Source organism: Sinohyriopsis cumingii, chromosome 9 (assembly GCF_028554795.1).
Source record: "Sinohyriopsis cumingii isolate HCF-2022 chromosome 9, ASM2855479v2, whole genome shotgun sequence".
Taxonomy (NCBI): domain Eukaryota; kingdom Metazoa; phylum Mollusca; class Bivalvia; order Unionida; family Unionidae; genus Sinohyriopsis; species Sinohyriopsis cumingii.
Window position 1 is genome coordinate 15,700,483 of NC_142969.1, and position 21,177 is coordinate 15,721,659.

The window sequence follows — 21,177 nt, forward strand, 5'->3', positions numbered from 1 at the left end:
AATTTTTTTTTAATGAATAATCGCATAACAGAGCAGAACATAAACGGTAAACCGCGAACATCGCGAGGAATCACCCCGCTACTTGAATAGGTCATGCTGTACATCTTGCTAGCCAATACGCTTGAGCTGGCAATAAAAAAAATTGCTGAATTTGTCACCCACTAGATTAATATATCTGCTATTCACTTATTTCAAGCAAATATCTATCTATCTATCTATCTATCTATCTATCTATCTATCTATCTATCTATCTATCTGATAGGATACAGAATTCACTTTACGTCCTATCCTCTCGGAATTGATAGCGCTACTATGCAATAAGGTAAAAATTGACGTCATATCTCGTTAACGTAATACATTATTGATACGTCATATCTCGTTAACGTAATATATTAATGATACGTCATATCTCGTTAACGTAATATATTAATCATACATCACATCTCGTTAACGTGATATGTAAATGATACGTCATATCTCGTTAACGTAATACATTAATGATACGTCATATCTCGTTAACGTAATATATTAATGATACATCACATCTCGTTAACGTGATATGTAAATGATACGTCATATCTCGTTAACATAATACATTATTGATACGTAATATCTCGTTGACGTAATACATTAATGATACGTCATATCACGTTAACGTAATACATTAATGATACGTCATGTCTCGTTAACGTAACACATTAATGATAACGTCATTTCGGAATGCGGCTTAAACACTAATTGTGAAGCAGCGATAATAATATTTTGCGCAAAACTTTCAGGACATTAGTAAGGATATACTTCACCAAGCGAAATAAAAGCTCTTTTCAAATCAAATGTTTACTTGATAGATGACAATAGTCCAACCGATAATAATGATTATCTAAGCAATAAACCTGATACAGGTTTGTAAATAGGACTATATTATTTGTTAAAAGGTTTTATGATGCCTCCGATGTAATGGGATTATTATTATTATTTTGTTTTCTTTTGTATGTAGCAGTTAAATTATTCACAGGAGAAGAGAAAGTTATTCTATTGCATTTTGATGATGGACTCAGGAAACATGATCAGTTTTATTTTCTTTGTGGAGTTTAGTCAGATGCCGTCATTTTGTGACTAGGTAATAGTACTGTCAATGACATACCGTCTACATGATATACAATACTAGTACAAGGCAGACTCATTTGACGATTTGATCTACCTCGGATAGATACATAATACCCTAGCCGTTTCTTAATAGATAAATGCTATGTATCTTACTTTAGTTTTGAAACACACACACACACACACACACACACACACGAAACACACACACACACCACACACACACACACACACACACACACACCACACCACACACAAACACACACACACACCACACACACACACACACACACACACACACACACACACACACCAAATAAGTCCAACAAATGTAATATTATAAAGCAAGTACTGTACTAATAAATGCGCATTTGTTATTAATTAGGTCATGAGGGACTGTTGCATTATCGTCTATCGTTCCCGTTACCTGGTCAGAGGAGCTCTCGCCAAGTCTGTATTGACTGGTACCTGAGCGAGAGAAAAAAACAGGATGAATACAAAGAAGGCCTGGAAAAGATGCCTCTTTGTCCCTGCGACGCCTCCCATCTCGCACGGGACCAATTTTACAGTGATAATAAATACTTCCAACAGGGGAAGGCCTTCTGCACGTATATTCGTCCTAACTGGCAATTTCGACCGACTGATTCTGGAAAGGTATATTATATACGATAATGGCCTACTCCCAGTTTGCCGATCGATTTTTTGGGAAAATTTTGTTTGCTTTTTTCAGTTCATAAAAATATCAATAGATAAAAGTTCAAGTTATATCGAACGACAAAGCAGGTAAAACATTAAGTGACATCTTTGTATAAAATAAAGTGGTTCATTTCTTGTTTACATTGTTCAGTTTGCGTCATCCACAGAATACAAGCTTATCGTGAGTGTATAAACAAATTTGTAATCTTCTTTTGTAAACGTTAATCACTTTGAACCTAACGCTCTTTAACAGTTTCAACCGATATTTTATTTTCGCCAGCCAATTACCATACATATATATATATATATATATATATATATATATATATATATATATATATATATATATATATATATATATATATATATATATATATATATATATATATACACATATATATAGTGAGAGAGAGATTAAAACAACATAGCTTTTATAAGTTATAGTTATTATGCGCATTTTAGACTTGCTGCTATGACAGAACAAATCAGTACTTCATAGAGTATGGAACCGATGCAGGAGGGTTCGTAAGGTACCATCCATACAATCAGGAGCTTAAGCACAAGATTTACGACAGTGACATGAGAACTGCTTGTTGTGAAGAAAATGCTATGTGTTCCCTGTACCAGAGCGTTCGGCCAATAGGGCATTGCTATACCATTTTCCCTGCATGGCACGGTATGAGACTGGTCATTAATTATCTTATTTTAGCAAGCTATTATATGTATTTGATATTATTATTTTATGAAACATTCACATCATTTATCACGAGATATCAAAACCTTTTTGAAAGGTCGCCAAATATATATCGTGACATGAGAAATTTTTGGCTTGTCATATAATTGGATCAATATTGTATCTGAGTTCAAGTCAAATCACAGATTCAATCCTTTTCAGCAAAATAACAAACCCTTCTTCTGAAGATTGCTGTATAAAAGACAAAATCAAACATTCAAAGGCTGGTATCTATAAAGGAAAAACCAAGCATGCGCAGTCGTATATTAAGCTGTGATTGAGACGTCGATTCCGTACCCTTTATTTAAGGCAACAAAAATATATTTCAAAACTGATTCATGTGCAAGTTAAAAACCAAACGTGATTTTGATAGCTCAATACATGAACAATATTGAACTTAACATTACCCTTTACTTATCAGCACCTGCACGTGGTGACCCACATTTCATGACCCTCGATGGACTGAATTACACCTTCAACGGCTGGGGAGAATTTACAATGATCAAAATCAACTCGTCGACAGAGGAGTTTGAACTTCAAGCCAGAACTTCCAGAGTTGTGACAAAAGATGGGAATATGAGTGATGCCACAGCGTTCTCAGCCTTTGCTGCCAGGGATAAAAATAATATTAATGTCCATGTCGAATTGGATGCAACAAAAACCGGTAATATACTTGTATTTCTTCAATGGTTTCGAACACACGCATATATATATATATATATATATATATATATATATATATATATATATATATATATATATATATATATATATATATATATATATAAGTGTGTGTGTGTGTGTGTGTTTCAATCACTGTAAATTTGTATTAATATGTAAGTTATCATCCAACGATTCAAAAGTAACTTAGTAACTTTAATATTTTGAGAGTGATCTGTGTAAGCGGGAAGACATTTCGCACAAATTATCACCATGTTAGTGTATATAATAACCCAAATTGAATACACCATCGTAACACAATATGTCAAAATAAAATAAGGTTTTGGCCGCCGATCTAACTTTGCCACTAAGGACAACATTGTAGATTATATTGTGATAACAAGTGAATACAAGTTTACTGAAAATAGCCGAGATACGAAGCTAAAGGCCTCATTTTTTTCATAATATCATCAGATATACTTCACATAGTACGTCCTTTTCTTTTTAAAATGTACAGTTTAGCAAACAAATGTTAGAGTTCAACTTTTCCAAATCTTATTGCGAAAGAACATTTAGTCATAGTAGCCATACATGTATCAGTCTGCAAATCATATACAGCTTAGATCATTTTAAGCTACGTGGAAAATTAAATGGCTTCACTATGGCCTTTTCAAACAGAGGCAACAGTTGAGTTTATTTGTTTCTGTGCATAATTATTATCTTTTAAAACGTTAAAGGTTAAAATGCTTTTGTGCATTTCATGAATGTTCATGCGCAGACTGGTCGTCAGTTCATGAACAAACATTGGACAACGTATGCTAAATGGAAGGCAGTTAATAGCGTTCTTCGTGAAGTTTTCTTCTTTTCTTTCTCTCAGATAGATCAGAGAGCATTTCATACAGCGAATGGACAGATCTTGGTTTTGCATATTTTACAATATCTCTAAAATTGTCACACATACCAAATACAAAATGCTAACTTTAACGCCATGTATATCATTAGATATAAGAAAATAATGATGAACGTAATAAGAATTTACATATTCATTCAATATTTAGCAATCATTTAAAATTAATTGTAATGCTTCTTTAAGCCGACTTATTTTCACGTATTTTTTTTTAAATAAGCACATTGTTTTGACATTCATGTTATTAAATCATCGTTAACTTTTCTGGACTTTTCAAAAGACTGTTTGCTTTAACAGAAATATCCTATTTGTAAAATTTAATCGTTTAGTCCAGATCTTTGGACAACATGAAAATCATAGGAACCCCAAAACTGATAGTTCAGTTTCATTTACCTGAAAAGGTGATACAGTTAACCTTTAGGTTATATTACATTCCACAATTTGGTATTGGTATATTTCAGGCCTCATTGTTTACGCTAGGATGGCTCCTGGTCTGATGCTGAATGACTACACATTAGAATTGATGGATATGGAAAATGAATTCAACTTCGCATCAAGCTACCTGTCACTTTCAAGAAGTAATCAAACCAAAAATGTGAAGGTTGTTTTCTCATCAGGTAAAAACGTCACGATTGTTTGCATCAACACTTAAATTTTCTGAACTTTAAATAGAAAATGCATTATATGTGGGAATTACGTTTTAAAAAAATACTTATTGATGCTCTATCAAGAAAGAAAAACATAATGTCATGTTACATACAGTCTCGTAGAAAATCCTCATTTGTGTTGCAATATGTGTAGTGTCGAATAATGCTTGATGGCTAGCATGTTATGCTTCATTTTGCGTGTGATATATAACATGAATAATAATGATAATAAGAAATCTATTTCAATATTATCCATTTTTGCGTGCAAAATAATCCATGGGCAAAACAACATTCTTACTGCTACTACTACTATTGCTAATAATACTAATAAATAACTAAAAGATTGCACCTTAGAATCTGTATTACCTAAATCTGTTTCAGGGATAGCTTTTACAGTTGGATTTTCAGTCAACATGCTAAACATTGATGTTTTGATTCCAAACAAGTTTAGAAATATGACAGCTGGATTATTGGGGAATTTTGACGGTGATCCTGCAAACGACTTTCAGTTTAGGAATGGCACCGTTCTCAGAGGCATCATAGGAGAGAAAGACATATTCGAATTTGGACAAAAATGTAAGTTTCTAAAATATAACGATTGATTCAAGTACATAGGTATAATATAACGATCTTGACAGATAACTCAAATCCTTTTTAAACATGTTACATTCTTTGCGCGACAATGTATTATTAAATTCTTTACGACACAATGGAATATTAAATTCTCTACAAGACAATATGATACTAAATTCTGTACAAGACAATGTAATATTAAATTCTCTACAAGACGATATGATATTAAATTCTGTACAAGAAAATGTACTATTAAAATTCTGTACAACGTAATGAAATATTAAATTCCGTACAACACAATGTAATATTAAATTCTCTACAACACAATACAATATTACATTCTATACGACAAACAGAATATTAAATTATCTACAAGACAATATGATATTAAATTATGTACAACACAATGTAATATTAAATTATGTACGACACAATGGAATACTAAAATTATGTACAAGACAATGTAATATTAAATTCTCTACAAGACAATATGATATTAAATTCTGTACAAGAAAATGTACTATTAAAAGTCTGTACAACGCAATGAAATATTAAATTCCGTACAACACAATGTAATATTAAATTATGTACAACACAATGGAATACTAAAATTATGTACGACAAAATGGAATATTAAATTCTCTACAAGACAATATGATACTAAATTATGTACAAGACAATTTAATATTAAAATTCTGTACAACGCAATGTAATATTAAATTCTGTACAACACAATGTAATATTAAATTCTCTACAAGACGATATGATATTAAATTATGTACAAGACAATTTAATATTAAAATTCTGTACAACGCAATGTAATATTAAATTCTGTACAACACAATGTAATATTAAATTCTCTACAAGACAATATGATACTAAATTATGTACAAGACAATTTAATATTAAAATTCTGTACAACGCAATGTAATATTAAATTCTGTACAACACAATGTAATATTAAATTCTCTACAACACAATACAATATTACATTCTATACGACAAAACAGAATATTAAATTATCTACAAGACAATATGATATTAAATTATGTACAAGACAATGTAATATTACAATTCTGTACAACGCAATGTAATATTAAATTCCATACAACACAATGTAATATAAATTCTGTGCAAGACAATATAATATCAAATTCTGTATGACACAATGGAATATTAAAATTCTGTACAACACATGGAATATTAAATTCTCTACAACATAATATGATACTAAATTCTGTATAAGACAATGTAATATGAAATTCTGTACAAGATAATGTAATATTATATTATGTACGACACAATGTAATATAAAATTCCGTACAACACAATGTAATATAAATTTTGTGCAAGACAATGTACTATTAAATTTTGTACACCAATATGTAATATTACATTATGTACAACACAGTGCAATATTAGATTCTCTACAAGACAATATGATACTAAATTCTGTACAAGAGAATGTAATATTAAAATTCTGTACAATACAATGTAATATTAAATTCTGTACAAGACAATGTGATATTAAATTCTGTACAATACAATGTAAGATTAAATTCTGAACGACACAACTGAATATTAAATTCTCTACAAGACAATATTATACTAAATTTTGGACAAGACATGTAATATAAAAATCTGTACAACAAAATGTAATATTAAATTCTGTACAAGACAATGTGATATTAAATGTTGTACAATACAATGTAAGATTAAATTCTGTACAACACATTGTAATATAAATTCTGTACAACACATTGTAATATAAATTCTGTACAACACAATGTAATATTAAATTCTGTACAAGACAATGTGATATTAAATTCTGTACAACACAATGCAGTCTTAAATTCTGAACGACACAAATGAATATTAAATTCTCTACAAGACAATATTATACTAAATTCTGGACAAGACATGTAATATAAAATTCAGTACAAGACAATATAATATTAAATTCTGTACAACACAGTCTAATACTACATTCTGTACGACACCATGGAATATTAAATTCTCTACAAGACAATATGATATTAACATATGTACAAGAAAATGTAATATTAAATTCTCTACAAGACAATGTGATATTAAATGTTGTACAATACAATGTAAGATTAAATTCTGTACAACACATTGTAATATAAATTCTGTGCAAGACGGTGTAATATTAAATTCTGTACAACACAATGTAATATTAAATTCTGAACGACATAATGGAATATTAAATTCTCTATAAGACAATACGATACTAAATTCCGTACAAGACAATGTAATATTAAGTTTCTGTACAACATAATGTTACATTAAATTCCGTACAACACAATGTAATATTAAATTCTGAGCAAGACAATGTAATATTAAATTCTGTACGACACAATGGACTATTAAAAGTCTGTACGACAAATGTGATATTAAATTCTATACAAGACAATGAGATAATAAATGCTGTACAGTACAATGTAATATTAAAGTATGTGCAAGACAGTGTAATATTAAATTCTGTACGACAAAATGGAATATTAAGTTCTGTACCACACAATTCAATACATTTTCTTATATTAGGAGAAGTATTAAAAATGTTGAATAATACTACAAATACTTTAGAGCACCATTTTCTCTCAGCGTATGATAACATACAAAACAAAACACAAACTTCAGATCCCGCATTGCGATATGGATTATCACGTTCTTTTAAGCAATTGAGATATGTAAATAAAAACTAGCATTTGTCAGTTTAAGAATGAAGACAACGTTTAGTATCATTTTTTGTTTACTAACAAAATTAGAAAGCATGTATCTTAAGCATGCATGTAAGAGTGATTTAAATGAAAATGACATGTTGAACGAATAATGTGAATATATAAATACTTACATATTGATATGGTGTATAATCGTCCAAGTTAGAATTAATCATCCAAGTTAGAATACTCTATGTTACTGAACTGTGACAAATATAGGTTACAGCTACCAAATTTTGTTAGTGTATTATTGTATCACAAAGACTCATCAACCGTTCCGGATCACTGCCATCTCACCTCTGTCTGCGTGGGTTCGAGTCTCGGATTCTGCCAGTGTAGGTATGTGAGAAAGCTTGCTAGTAGCTTCTCGTGGGTCGGTGGTTCTTTCCGGGGTTTCATCGGGTTCTTCCTCCATCAGTGATACTGGCCACCATGCATAGCCTATCGTGTGCTGAAAAATGGCGTTAAACCCCACAACAGCAACAAGACTCATCAGCAAACAAACATGCATGCCATTGTTGCCAACAATGCCATGTAAACTGAAATAAATGCAAAACTAAAATCAATGAAGCGTGATATTTAGGTCACATTATCCATGGTTGGATGGGATGGTCTTTTTATTCCTGCGACATATTTACAGACAGTGCATGAATCTGATTTCATATAGCCTCTGTGATGCGACGTAAATCCACAACCAATCAACCGACCAACCATAAATCTGAGACTAACTTGTGCCTTTAGAACAGATCTATATTTCGTCGTTGTTGATGTTGTAAGTTTAACGCTATTTTTCAACACACGATGGGGGTGGGGGTGCCGAGTGGTCTAAAGCGCTCTGCGTTACGGATCACTGCCATCTCACCTCTGTTTGCGTGGGTTCCAGTCTCGGATTCAGCCAATGTAGGTATGTTAGAAAGCTTGCCAGAAGATTCTCGTGGGTTGGTGGTTCTTTCCAGGGTTTTCCCGGGTTCTTCCTCCACTATTAATACGGGCCGCCATGTATAGCCTATCGTGTGCTGAAAAATGGCGTTAAACCCCACAATAACAACAACACACGATAGGCTATACACGGCGCCCAGTATAACTGGTGAAGGAAGAACTCGGGAAAACCCTGACAAAGACCAACGACTCACGGCAAACTACTAGCAAGGTTTCTCACATACCCACGTTGGCTGAGCTCGAGGTTGGAACCCACTTGGACAGAAGTGTGATGACAATGGTAGGTAAAGGCGAGCGCTTTGGACGACTTGGCCCCCACCCCCACCCGGGGTGGACCTAAACGTAAAATTTAACAAATAATGGATGAATGGACAGAAAAACAGATTAATACACTAAGTGGTGGGGCATCTACAGAGACTTGTCTTGTCTCTTTCACATATTTCCACATAATTAAAAGCGGATTATACTGTTTCAGTCAATATAATCCATAGACAAAACAAGAGTTGTTCATTTCGATCTTCATGTCATTTTAGGTACTTGTGCACTCCGATTCCCAACTTAATTTACAATGTTGGAATAAATATTGATATTTAATATTATGTTACCGAACACTCTGATTAGCAAGTATTCCGCCCATCTCATACTAGTTAGCTCTGTGTGTAGCTTTTGTGAAAAATAGAAACAAGTTCTTAAGTGATGGAGTCAAAAGAGATTTCCATGTCATAGTAACCAAATGATTTCCAGAGGGATAATACACTTTCAATTTGTGTGTCGTTTATTAATTTTAATAATAATAATAATAATAATAATAATAATAATAATATTATTATTATTATTAGCAGTAGTAGTTGTTGTTGTTTTAGTTGTAACAGCAGTAGCATTGTGTTGTTGTTTTTGTTTCCTACGTACCCGAGGGCTGATTTGTAGAATGGATGATGACATAGAGCATTTATTTAATATTTCCTCATTTAGAAAAAAAACGAACATGGTTTAGTTAATGGATGCTTCACATAATTTCGCTGCTTTTCATTTTTAAGAATATGTTAAAAATAAAAAGTAAAATCTATTTAATCAGGGATCATTCTCCTCATGATATGCAAGACATAGTGGACATTTACGGCAAACATACTATGTTGGTGCGGCACATTCAGGTAGTTGCATCAACATTAACACGTGAACGGTGAAACTAAACTTGTTTTATGCTAAAGTAGAAATTGATTTTAAAGGGGCGGTTCATCCCAATCAGTCGACATTTTGGTATCCTCGAGGAAAAGGATATTACGATTATTCACACCTGAATTACACGCCTACATTTCTGGAAGATCTTGATCCGGCAAAAGTTGCAAGTGCCAGCATGGTCTGTGGTGAGGAAGAATATGAATGCATTTTCGATTTGGTATTGACCGAGGATGAAGAAGTTGGAAAGGAGACAAGAAGACTTGTTGATGTTGCTAGACATTTAGATGGAGTACTCGGTAGGTATTTATCTCTTTTGCAATAAAGCTTCAGATTAATCCAATAATTGTCAAATATTTAGTTAATATATATGCGTTTTGAAAAAAATATGTACAGAGCATTAAATATAATTATTAACAGTAGATGCTTACAAATATGACTGTTATAGTAATTGCAACGTTATACGATACACTGATTGGAACTGTTACCAGAGGCCTGAAACAACAACAAAATAAATAGATAAATCTTTTCGTTTAGCAAGAGATTTTTAATATCTGTATTAATTAGTATTCAGCTGTGTATTTGATTTCATTTAAACAATATTTGAAACAATATGTCGTTCCACTTTCAAATGCGGGTTATACAATGTTCGATAGAACAGACGAAAAAAATAAAATAAAATAAACTGTTAGATGTTGAATTGTTTTAAATTTAATTCCAGCTAACGAGGCACCGCGTATAAGTGGTCCTACAACAATTAACGGAACGATCAATGAAACAGCGTCCTATCAAGTGAATGCCTCAGATGACGGTACATTTACATATCGACTTCTTGATGGCCACATGTATGCCAATATCACCGCTCAAAAGAATGGAACAGCGCTTGTTACTCTTCTTCTCCAAGACGACAGGCCTATCAATGTCAAGTAAGTTATTGTCATCGGGTTTAGTTTAAAGTAAGGTTCAACACGCTTAAAGGTCATTAATAAATATTTGACAGAAGCGTATAATAATTATGATTATAGAATATGCTACATGCAACCCCGTCCCGCTCTCCTGCCACCCCCACCCCACCCCCCGGGCCAAAACAAAGCCAAACAAACGACTACTTTTCGCATAATGAGTCAGTGCGGCTTTTAAAATGCATGCATTAGAAAGGAAGAAAATGCTATCTTAAATGAAAGACAAATCCAATTCCCACCTATTCTTTATTTTCGTCAAGATAAGATATATTAAATTGTTCAAGTCGCGTGATGGGGATGTCTAGTGTTTCAACAGCGTTTTGACTTTGCTGTTTATCTTTACGTCTTTCATGCTGATTGATAACAGCATGGGCTTGATATTAAGCACTCGGTTTTCTCTAACAACTGATGCAGTTCAATTAATATTTGGAACAACTAATAATATCGTACTTTCAATAGACCGTATTTCACTTCTGTCCGAGCCATTTTCCTGGAGAGCAATATAGTGTCAAGAATTTTGACAACTCATTGTTAAGGTTTACTCAGCTGTTATTTACTTAGATAACCTAATAATTATATGATGACATGCTCTCTTTCTTCCTCTACAACATTTACGCTACACCATGTCTACTGTAGAGTTATGCTACATCATGTCTATAGTACATATACGCTACATCATGTTTATTGTAGATTTACGCTACATCATATCTATTTAAGATTTACGCTACATCATATCTATTGTAGATTTACGCTACATCATGTCTATTGTAAATTTACGCTACATCATGTCTATTGTAGATATACGCTACATCATGTCTATTGTAGATTTACGCTACATCATGTATATTGTAGATTTACGCGACATCATGTCTGTAGTGATTTTACGCTACATAATGTCTATTGTAGATATACGCTACATCATGTCTATTGTAAATTTACGCTACATCATATCTATTGTAGATTTACTCTACATCATGTCTATTGTAAATTTACGCTACATCATATCTATTGTAGATTTACGCTACATCATGTCTATTGTAGATTTACGCTACATCATGTCTTTTGTAGATTTACGCTACATCATGTATATTGTAGATTTATGCGACATCATGTCTGTAGTGATTTTACGCTACATCATGTATATTGTAGATATACGCTACATCATGTTTATTGTAGATATACACTACATCATGTCTATTGTAGATTTACGCTACATCATGTCTATTACAAATTCAGGTTTTATGAAATAGAAAATGTTTGGGTAACACTTTTGTTCACCTGTTTCTTTATACCACTTACCTAATTTATACCGTAGTGAACGTCACGAAATAACTCTTTGCTCTGTATCACTTCTTCTTCTGAGTCATGCTTCTAATTTGGACCATATTGTGTCCAATTTTATCATTCTCTCTGGTTTTCTCGGTATTTTTTCTTAACATCAGAATCCGTTCTATATTCTTAATGTTTATCACGTAACGCTACATGAGATTTGTTGAAGCAATGAAATACCCTAATATAAACTGATTAGTTAATGAACACAATCTTCATGAAAAGATTATTCGAGGAGAAGTTCGACCGTTTGAAATGCTTTCGCCCAATAAATAAATGCAACTTGCACAAATATCTTAGTGCAATATATTTTATTTGATAAACAATGAACTTGCGATCATGTATAATGCCCGACAACTACAAACCTTACCTAAAGAGTTGTTAAATATGTTCTTAATACAGCGGGACTTTTTAAAAGTTTCAGTTCCTTTCAATACTTTAAGCAATGTCATTGATTTATTGTATTCTATAATTCTAACCATAAGCAATTTGGCTGAAGTTATAAATGGAGACATATGAATATGATCTCAAATGAAAAACATGTTTTTATGCTCAGTTCGTTAATTTAATATTTTAGAGTGACAGTTGTTGATGAATTTGGAGTACAAGCAACCCCTCAACAGCTCGTCATAGTAATGTGTTCGACTTGCAACCAAAGAGGAACATGTGACTTTGAAGAATTCCGGGATGATAATCGCACAACAGACACTTTTAAATATGCTACATGCAGATGTGAGCCGTACTGGGACGGTAGGTTAAAACAGGCCGAGTTCATTTGAAACGTAAACTGTCGTATCAACACACACATACACATACATGTACATGTCGACATAAAGAAACGAAGACTCAAGTGCAACGTAGGTGAAAATGTACATTTATCGATGTTCCTACATATTTAATAGCTAAACAAATTGTGATAAAAATAAATAAGAAATAGAAATGAAGACGTAAAATGATTTAGTGTGTATGATTAGGATTTTTGAAGTAGCTTTAACAATTTTTCAGTCATATCACTACGATGTCTGAAGTGTGACAGTTTCTAGTGATGTCTTCCAATGGGGCATCATGCCTCAGATATGTAGCATTATGTCCAACCCAGTCACATTATCCTAACACCAGGCCGACCTGTCCTAAAACTAACCTCTTAATGCTGACTTCCCTCCAGTTGTAAACGTATCTGAGTTGAATGATACTTAGGAACTATAAAATGTGGTGGGTTTGTTTCGCCTTCAAACTTTAATTAGGTTTCTGACAAGAATAACTTCAAATGTTTATGTTATATGTGTATTCCATTCTGCCACACTATTATAATTATTATTATTATCATTATTATTATTATTATTATCCAGTGTAAGTGTACAACAAAGATAACCCATCTTTCAAAATTATACAGATATACGCTCGATGAAGGTTAGTAAGCGCAAGTACTAAGGTCATGTCTAAGTTTCCATGAAAATAATGACGCACTGACCATAGCTGGTGACCAATACGCATTTTGATGAAACGAATGAAAATAAAATTACAATTGTACCGTTTTTCTCATTATCTAATATGGGTTTCAAATACTTAGTAGGTTACGTGGGGAAACTTATGCCACAACACCTTTCAAAAATGCCTCAAATTAAGGAGTCGCACAAAAGGAAGAATCATTTGATTCAAGTGTGCCTCATTAACAAGTTTTAAAGCAGCTTCATCTGCACCAGTGTTAAAATGTTACTGCGTTGCATTGGTGAATCGGACTTGTTTTATGGTCAGAGAGATTAACAATGTAAAAGGTATACTTTCTTGCAACAGATAAGGTTATCCATAATCTACCGCTCTTTTCAATCGCTGATATTTGTGTGATGAGCCTATGAATTATATTGAAAGTGATATAAATGAACAAAAAGTGGTGAATTGTGGATAGGAGTTGTGTTATAGAGTGAGTGTTTCATTCTAAGCTTCGATTCAGGAGTAAAAGTTTGTTCCGGCTGGAATGCCGGTTATGTTGTTTCATCCTGTGGTACAATAATAACAATATTAACAATTGTATATATATATATAGCTCACGACGATTAAACATATTAGGGGAAGAAAGACAAATATCATGAATGTATTATATATAAATTTCAGGTCCGGAATGTGAATTGGATAGGAATGGATGTGCTACACAACCATGTTCGCCGCTAAGGAACTGTATAGATATCCCAGCACACATCCAAGAAATTACGGGGATCGGATACAATTGTTCTAACTGTCCAGCTGGTTTTACATCCACAAATGATGGCGGATGCGAAGGTTTGTTTCATCAGGTCCAGAATGTGTTGTTAAGTCTCTTCCAATGCAAAACTATGTAAAGTTTTATCCGTACTGTCATTAGTGTAGAACTTCAAACAAATACTAAAACTTTCTTCAGAGGTTGCATCAATAGGGCCGCACCAAAAATGACCAAACGGTGTGTTCCCAAACGGTTTAATAGCAAACAAATGACACTATCTTATAAGTTCTGTATATCTAGGTACGGACCTTAATAAGTTTCGAAGATTTACTATGCATAATTATTCTAAAGAAATATTCAGACGTCGTCAATAATTGTAAAAAATATTCAGCTCAATTCAGCCATTAAAATCGAGATTGAACTTTAAAGATGTTTTCATTTTTAAAAAATTGAACGTGAAATGTAAAGTTGTCGAGATTCATCTTTTTATCTGTATGAACGCCAAATCTGGGATATTTTAATGGCCGTATATCTAATTTTAGTACTGAATCGTTGTTCCAGAGTTATCTGTATTTAGTAAAAATTGCATTTGCAAACAGGCCTAATTCAAAAGTAGAGAATCATAAAGCATGTAATTTACAGATGTATGGTCAAGATTTTGTTTTCGATATTATTTTCAGTTTACAATAGACGATCGCATTAAATATTCCGTAGAGTCTGATTATACTGGAAATGATGGTCCATACATGAAACAAATTGCAAAATGCAAGCAGGTTATTTTGTTATTCCAGATATCGATGAATGCAGTTCTTCAAATGGTGGCTGTCCTCACATGTGTAATAATTCCTATGGAACATTTGTCTGCTCGTGTTTTGAAGGTTATAGAAAATCTACGGGCTCAGATATATGCCATGGTATGATGTTCATTTTTAATACTGACATGCGCATTAAGAGCAGCATATAATACACGGCGTAATTATTATACATTTTTTCTATTACTTCCACTAAAAACTTAATCAACAGGATATCTATGTCCACGCTTATTTTAGTTTAAATTTGATATATATTGAATGTGCTTTCCTTTCTTGCTCTGATATTTCTTTGTGCTCACAGTATTTTTTGTTGGAATATGCCTAATTTATTGAACAATCTACTTACGTAGACTATAAATCAATAACTCTACCATCGATGAGCCAATTCCACACTGGAATTTAAAGAATGCCGACGGAGCCAAGCTTGACACACTGTCAATGGGTTTAAACTCTCAAAATCAAAAACGGTATGAATGCATTTCGGTCAGTCATGAAGATAACATGGTGATCCTAAACTCCCCGTGGACGGAGCATCTATACCGATTGCTGAGTAAACACAGGTTTTAGGTACTGTCTTCGAAAAAAACCTTATATTCATGCCACACATTAAGAAACTGAATGCTAATGCATGAACGCCCTTGATGTACTCAAAGTATCAGTGCGTACTGACTACGTTGCTGATAGAAAAACATTCTTAACCTATATATCACCTTTATTAGATACAAACTGAGATATGGTTGTATTAATTATAGTTCGGCCAAAAACGCATTCTTAAAGATGCTGGTCCTAATTCACCATCAAGCAATACGACTCGCGCTGGGAGCATTAGTCACCCATATTACATCGAAGAGAAACATTATGTTATAGAACTAAGACCCAAACCTTTAAATCCTGCTTTTGCGTCTTTCTGTCAACCCCAATATAAATCATTATACAAAACTAAAACAAATGCCATAACAACCTTTGGCATTAGAATATTTTCCATCCTTGACCGTAAAAAATTTATCTTTGTAAAGTCCAAAAGTCGTCTGTGTATGTAACAACTCCCTGGCTTCTTAAACAATCTAAAGTACGTTTTCCGCTGCATGCAGGAACAAAATCCAAAACAAATTCTTCTACTTTTCATAACCCTTGCAAGAAAAGTCCCTCCAACATTTTCTAAAACTAGAAAAGAACTTACACAGACGGATCAAAGGATGAGGAAAAGGCTGCTGCAGCCTTTATTTGCGCTAATCATTCCATAAAAGTTCGCATTTCAGAGTTCGCATCGAAATTTTTTTTGCCGAAATCGGGACAATAGACCTTGATCTGAATTATATCGCAACCAAACAAAGTTTACATTCTGTCATCTTCTTCGATTCACTATCTGCACTATAGTTACTACACAATACGAAGCTGGAAAACCCACTATTGACCAATATTCGCATCAAACATACATATCTGTGTATCTCTCGCAATGTAGTGTAATGTTGGTTACACAGACATGTCGGTATTATAGGTGACGAAAATGGAGACCACACTGCTAAAATAACCATATCGCTACATCCATATGTTTATAAAATACCATACACTAATTTTAAACCTGATATCAAAAATCCTTCTTTTGTTAGTGACAAGCATCGTGGAAGGGTGTTGTTAATAACAAGCTCCATGTGATCATGTGATCAAACCTACCTCCAGCGCATGGCCTTCTTTTTACTTAACCATGGGACACGGTAGACATTGCAGGAATTAGTTGTATTTATACAACCCACTCATACAAATTAAAGGGACTAAGAACCACCTGAATTCGTTCCTTACAATGAACTCTTCGCAGTGAAACAGTTTGTGACAGATTTGTATTCTCCAGCCAAGATGCGACCGTTACTAAAATGTTCAGCACATGATGGAAAGTTTTGATATAAAGAATGTGACTTGTATTTTAAATTTCTTGAAAGAAGTAAACATTTATTCTAAAATATAGAATATTTGGAATCATTTTTTCTTTTGAATATTTTAACCAACTTTTGTACTGTTGATCACCCTATTTATCTTTCTTCATTTTCATCCCCCACTGATTGTAAACCATCTTCTATTTGCTACATAACATCTTTGTATTTTCTATACTTTTATCGCTTGTTAGTAATAAATCTTTTGATCCATTTTATTTTATCATATTTTGACGCTGTATAGCCTTAAAGTGCTGGTGTGCTGTAAAATCAACATTCAGTCAAATAATTAATCAATAATTCTTATACATTGATATGTATGTACTCTCACATTTAGCTTCATTTGAATATGCCATATATATTGAGCAATGACATAACCTAGATTGAGACATATATTTATGATGAAAGGGATTTGAAAATATATTCGGAAAAATAGCAATGGATAGCTTTTTTCATCACTTCACTAGGCAAATTTTCGTACATTAATCAGTATAAGAAGAATGTGGATAAATATATGTCACACGTCAGCCTCGGAAGGTAGATATGAAACTTAAATAATTCTTTACATATTTGTTGTACATTTCCAAAACACGGATATCGTCATTTGATGTTTTTTGAGTATTCGCAAGTATTTTCCTTCATTAGATTTGCCATAGAATATGAACTTAGTATGCTTGACATTTTGTGTAACAGATATTAACGAGTGCTTAGAGGCATCCAATGACTGCGACCAAATTTGCTCTAACAGCATTGGTGGATACAATTGCAGTTGTTATGAAGGATTCATTTTCAACAGTGCGACACGAAGCTGTAAGAAGGGTAAGAAGTTGGTTCTTTTTATTGTATGTATATTATTAACCATTCAAAGCAATTGACCAATATATGTTCCAACGATTATCTCTTCCTAGTGTAGTGCACTAAGTGTACTCTTCAGCATGGCAGGTACTTGAATTCAAATAAAAATATTTTGAAGGAGTGTAGATCGAGATATTGTTACTAACCAGTCTAAACAGCAAATAGTAATTCTTAAAGAACTTAAAGAAGCGATATATAGTAGCGAATTATCTGAAAACGTATATGCCTGTAATCCTTTACTTAATAAGGAAATGTATATCTAATGCATTTGTATTATTGATCCATTGTAGATTTCATGGTAAGCAACAACAAAAGTAATAAATCCACTGGTTTTTTTAGATGTGAAGGCATCAAATTCAATATATATATATATATATATATATATATATATATATATATATATATATATATATATATATATATATATATATATACATTGTCAGTTTCGTAAATTTATTTAATCAATAGCTGCGGCACGCAATTACCAGTCTGTAATATGAATACATTCTAATTTTGTTCACTAATTGTCTTTATTTTAATGCCAGTTGTTCCCCACAATCATTAACCGTCTTCGTTTGCTGTTTTTATAATCGCTGGATATAATTTCTTTATCACCATTACGTGAATTGATATTTAATACTATATAAATCAGGTCAGATCCCTTGCAATACTTGAGATTACTACGCAAGATGAAACATTTTCGAAAACTTTGAGCAGTTGAATATCCACCTCAAGATGATTCATTTGGAATTTTGGATGTGGATTTCCAGCATTATTATTTTTGCAAAACATAATCGTCTATGACCAGCTAGAAATGGTGATATTTTGTTAAAATGTAGGACCGAAAGCCATTAATGTCTGTGATGGTACCATTGATCATTCTTGAACTCATCTGAAACTTATCAAATGCTATTACGATTAAGTTCGAATGATATATTTTCAGGGTTAAAGCCACTCCTTCAGCAAGGGCGATTTAAGTTATTTGGTGTTGGAATTAATGACAAAATAAACTAAATATATGCAAAACACACTTTTAATTTATTTCATGATTTATTAATCTGAAAAAGAAAAAATTATAAGAAAACGTGTGCATTTATTTTAATAAATGCTGGAAATAAAGAGTGAAAATTAATGTTAAATGACATAAAGCTCCAGAGCGGAAAATTCCATGGTGCGACTCATTTCGAGTTAGCTAGATATTCAAACTTGTTAATAATTCTAAGACGTGTTTGAATACGTGATAAAGCATTTGTATTGCAAAAATTCATTTGTTTACGGAAACTATGAAAGCCCAATTAGGATTGCCGTCTGAAGAGGTCTAAAAGTCTGAGCACACATGTGAGCGTATACTAATCTGGCACATTACATCATTATATTTTACTATTCAATACTGAACTTATAATATTTTAAAAATTGCAGCACTAATTAAAACTGCAACACTAATTACAGTGCAGAAGACAAAGTTTAGGTTAAAGAAGCAAATAAGATTATCTCATTATTAGCATTACTAGTTCATTGTGTGCTAAGTTTGTTTTGTCCCATTAAAACGTTGTACCTCTCACAAATTCGGCCGGTCGGAGACACCTTATAATTTCCACTTTGGGATCCAAGGAACAACACTAAATATATAATTTTCATGTTCTGATATCTAGGGACTCTTCCACCAGGATGCAATTCTCTTAACTGTAGTGGTACAGCAGGATGTACAACCGACGAACATGGCAACGCTACTTGCTTTTGTAGGAAAGGGTTTCAAATGAGCTCAGATGGAGACACCTGTAACGGTATGTATTTATATTATATTTAGCTTTGAATATTTTGATCTAAAAATATCTAATTTTGGAGCAGAACAGAATATAAATCAGTTTTGGTTTAGATATTTATGCTTATCATTGATGATGCAACCTAATTCAGATTTTCTTTTCTTTAGTGCTTGTAAATAGGTAGTTTCATGCTCGTGCTTATTATTTCCATTATTATTCTAAATATCAAATCAGCGATTGAAAAGAATAATAAACAAATGGACTGTATGATCAAATTCAAAATTGTTTACTTACACTATATATGAATTATCATATCTATTCATTAAGATGTAGTCATATGTTTAGATGTAGACGAATGTCAACTGCCAGTGTGTCAACAGCTCTGTACAAACACGGAGGGCGGCTTCAGCTGTTCCTGTTTTCATGGCTTCATGATTGAATCGGATAAATCCTCATGCAAACGTAAGTGCATTATATAACTCAGTAACTTTAGTACTTTTAGAATCTGACTTTGGTTGGCAAGTCTAGTTTTCATTGAGCTCTGCATATTAGTTTCTTACTAAGTACTTTTGACACAAACTCTATTATAGAAAAAATGTCTTACCTAATTTAGTAAATCTTATAGTTTACCTTGGTTATTAACAAATAATGACCAAATATATATATATATATATATATATATATATATATATATATATATATATATATTTCCAATCGATCTTAAATGATGCCATTGACACAGGCCTGCAAACAGCGATATTTATATGTGTATTCCATGAAATTTATATCCTTTGACAGATTATCATTTTGTCTATTATCTGGGAAAGCCAATCATTAATCTATATAGTACTTATGGACGTATTTGAATATGAGAACTAAATCCTCTGTAGATGTCGCCACATAGTATTCACTGACTGAACTGTAAAATGGCTGAATAACGGCAAACTTCGAATCCGCATGGCTCGAAATGAGATAGAGAGCCACAATTGTTGAATGGTTCGTCAGAGGAATGTCTCCTTTTACTCTAAGCTGGCTAATATTGACAGTTATTCAATCTTAACAGAATAAATGTTAGGCTCTATAAAATCATATATTTTGGAATACTTTATAAACGTTCAAATCGTAATAGTTTAAATGTATAAGTATGTTTTTTTT

At 32.6% G+C, this 21,177-nt stretch overlaps 2 protein-coding genes across 2 annotated transcripts in view; both read left to right on the forward strand.

The window, feature by feature from the left end:
• The first annotated feature begins 1,620 nt into the window (after positions 1 to 1,620).
• On the forward strand, positions 1,621 to 19,273 carry LOC149791311 (mucin-like protein). Its single transcript, XM_089971330.1, has 12 exons — positions 1,621 to 1,758; positions 2,263 to 2,476; positions 2,955 to 3,197; positions 4,562 to 4,717; positions 5,129 to 5,323; positions 10,227 to 10,475; positions 10,898 to 11,102; positions 13,045 to 13,217; positions 14,580 to 14,744; positions 15,456 to 15,578; positions 18,098 to 18,223; positions 19,203 to 19,273. Exons 1-12 carry the CDS (start codon positions 1,621 to 1,623, stop codon positions 19,271 to 19,273), a joined length of 2,058 nt encoding a protein of 685 aa, XP_089827456.1.
• A 655-nt stretch (positions 19,274 to 19,928) lies between these two features.
• The window catches only part of LOC149791312 (uncharacterized), a 58,406-nt gene continuing 57,157 nt past the window's right edge, over positions 19,929 to 21,177 (forward strand). The window contains exons 1-2 of the mRNA XM_089971331.1: positions 19,929 to 20,043; positions 20,368 to 20,484. Coding sequence (XP_089827457.1) covers positions 20,016 to 20,043; positions 20,368 to 20,484 — 145 coding nt within the window. The 5' untranslated portion in view covers positions 19,929 to 20,015. The remainder of the gene's footprint in view (positions 20,044 to 20,367; positions 20,485 to 21,177) is intronic.

What these genes read in the sequence shown, in the direction of transcription:
- LOC149791311 (XM_089971330.1), top strand. Translation starts at nt 1,621, where the DNA reads ATGCCTCTTTGTCCCTGCGACGCCTCCCATCTCGCACGGGACCAATTT. An exon ending in ACATTTAGATGGAGTACTCG is followed by an intron (nt 10,476 to 10,897) that starts GTAGGTATTTAT and finishes ATTTAATTCCAG; the next exon opens with CTAACGAGGCACCGCGTATA. An exon ending in GACACGAAGCTGTAAGAAGG is followed by an intron (nt 18,224 to 19,202) that starts GTAAGAAGTTGG and finishes ATATATTTTCAG; the next exon opens with GGTTAAAGCCACTCCTTCAG.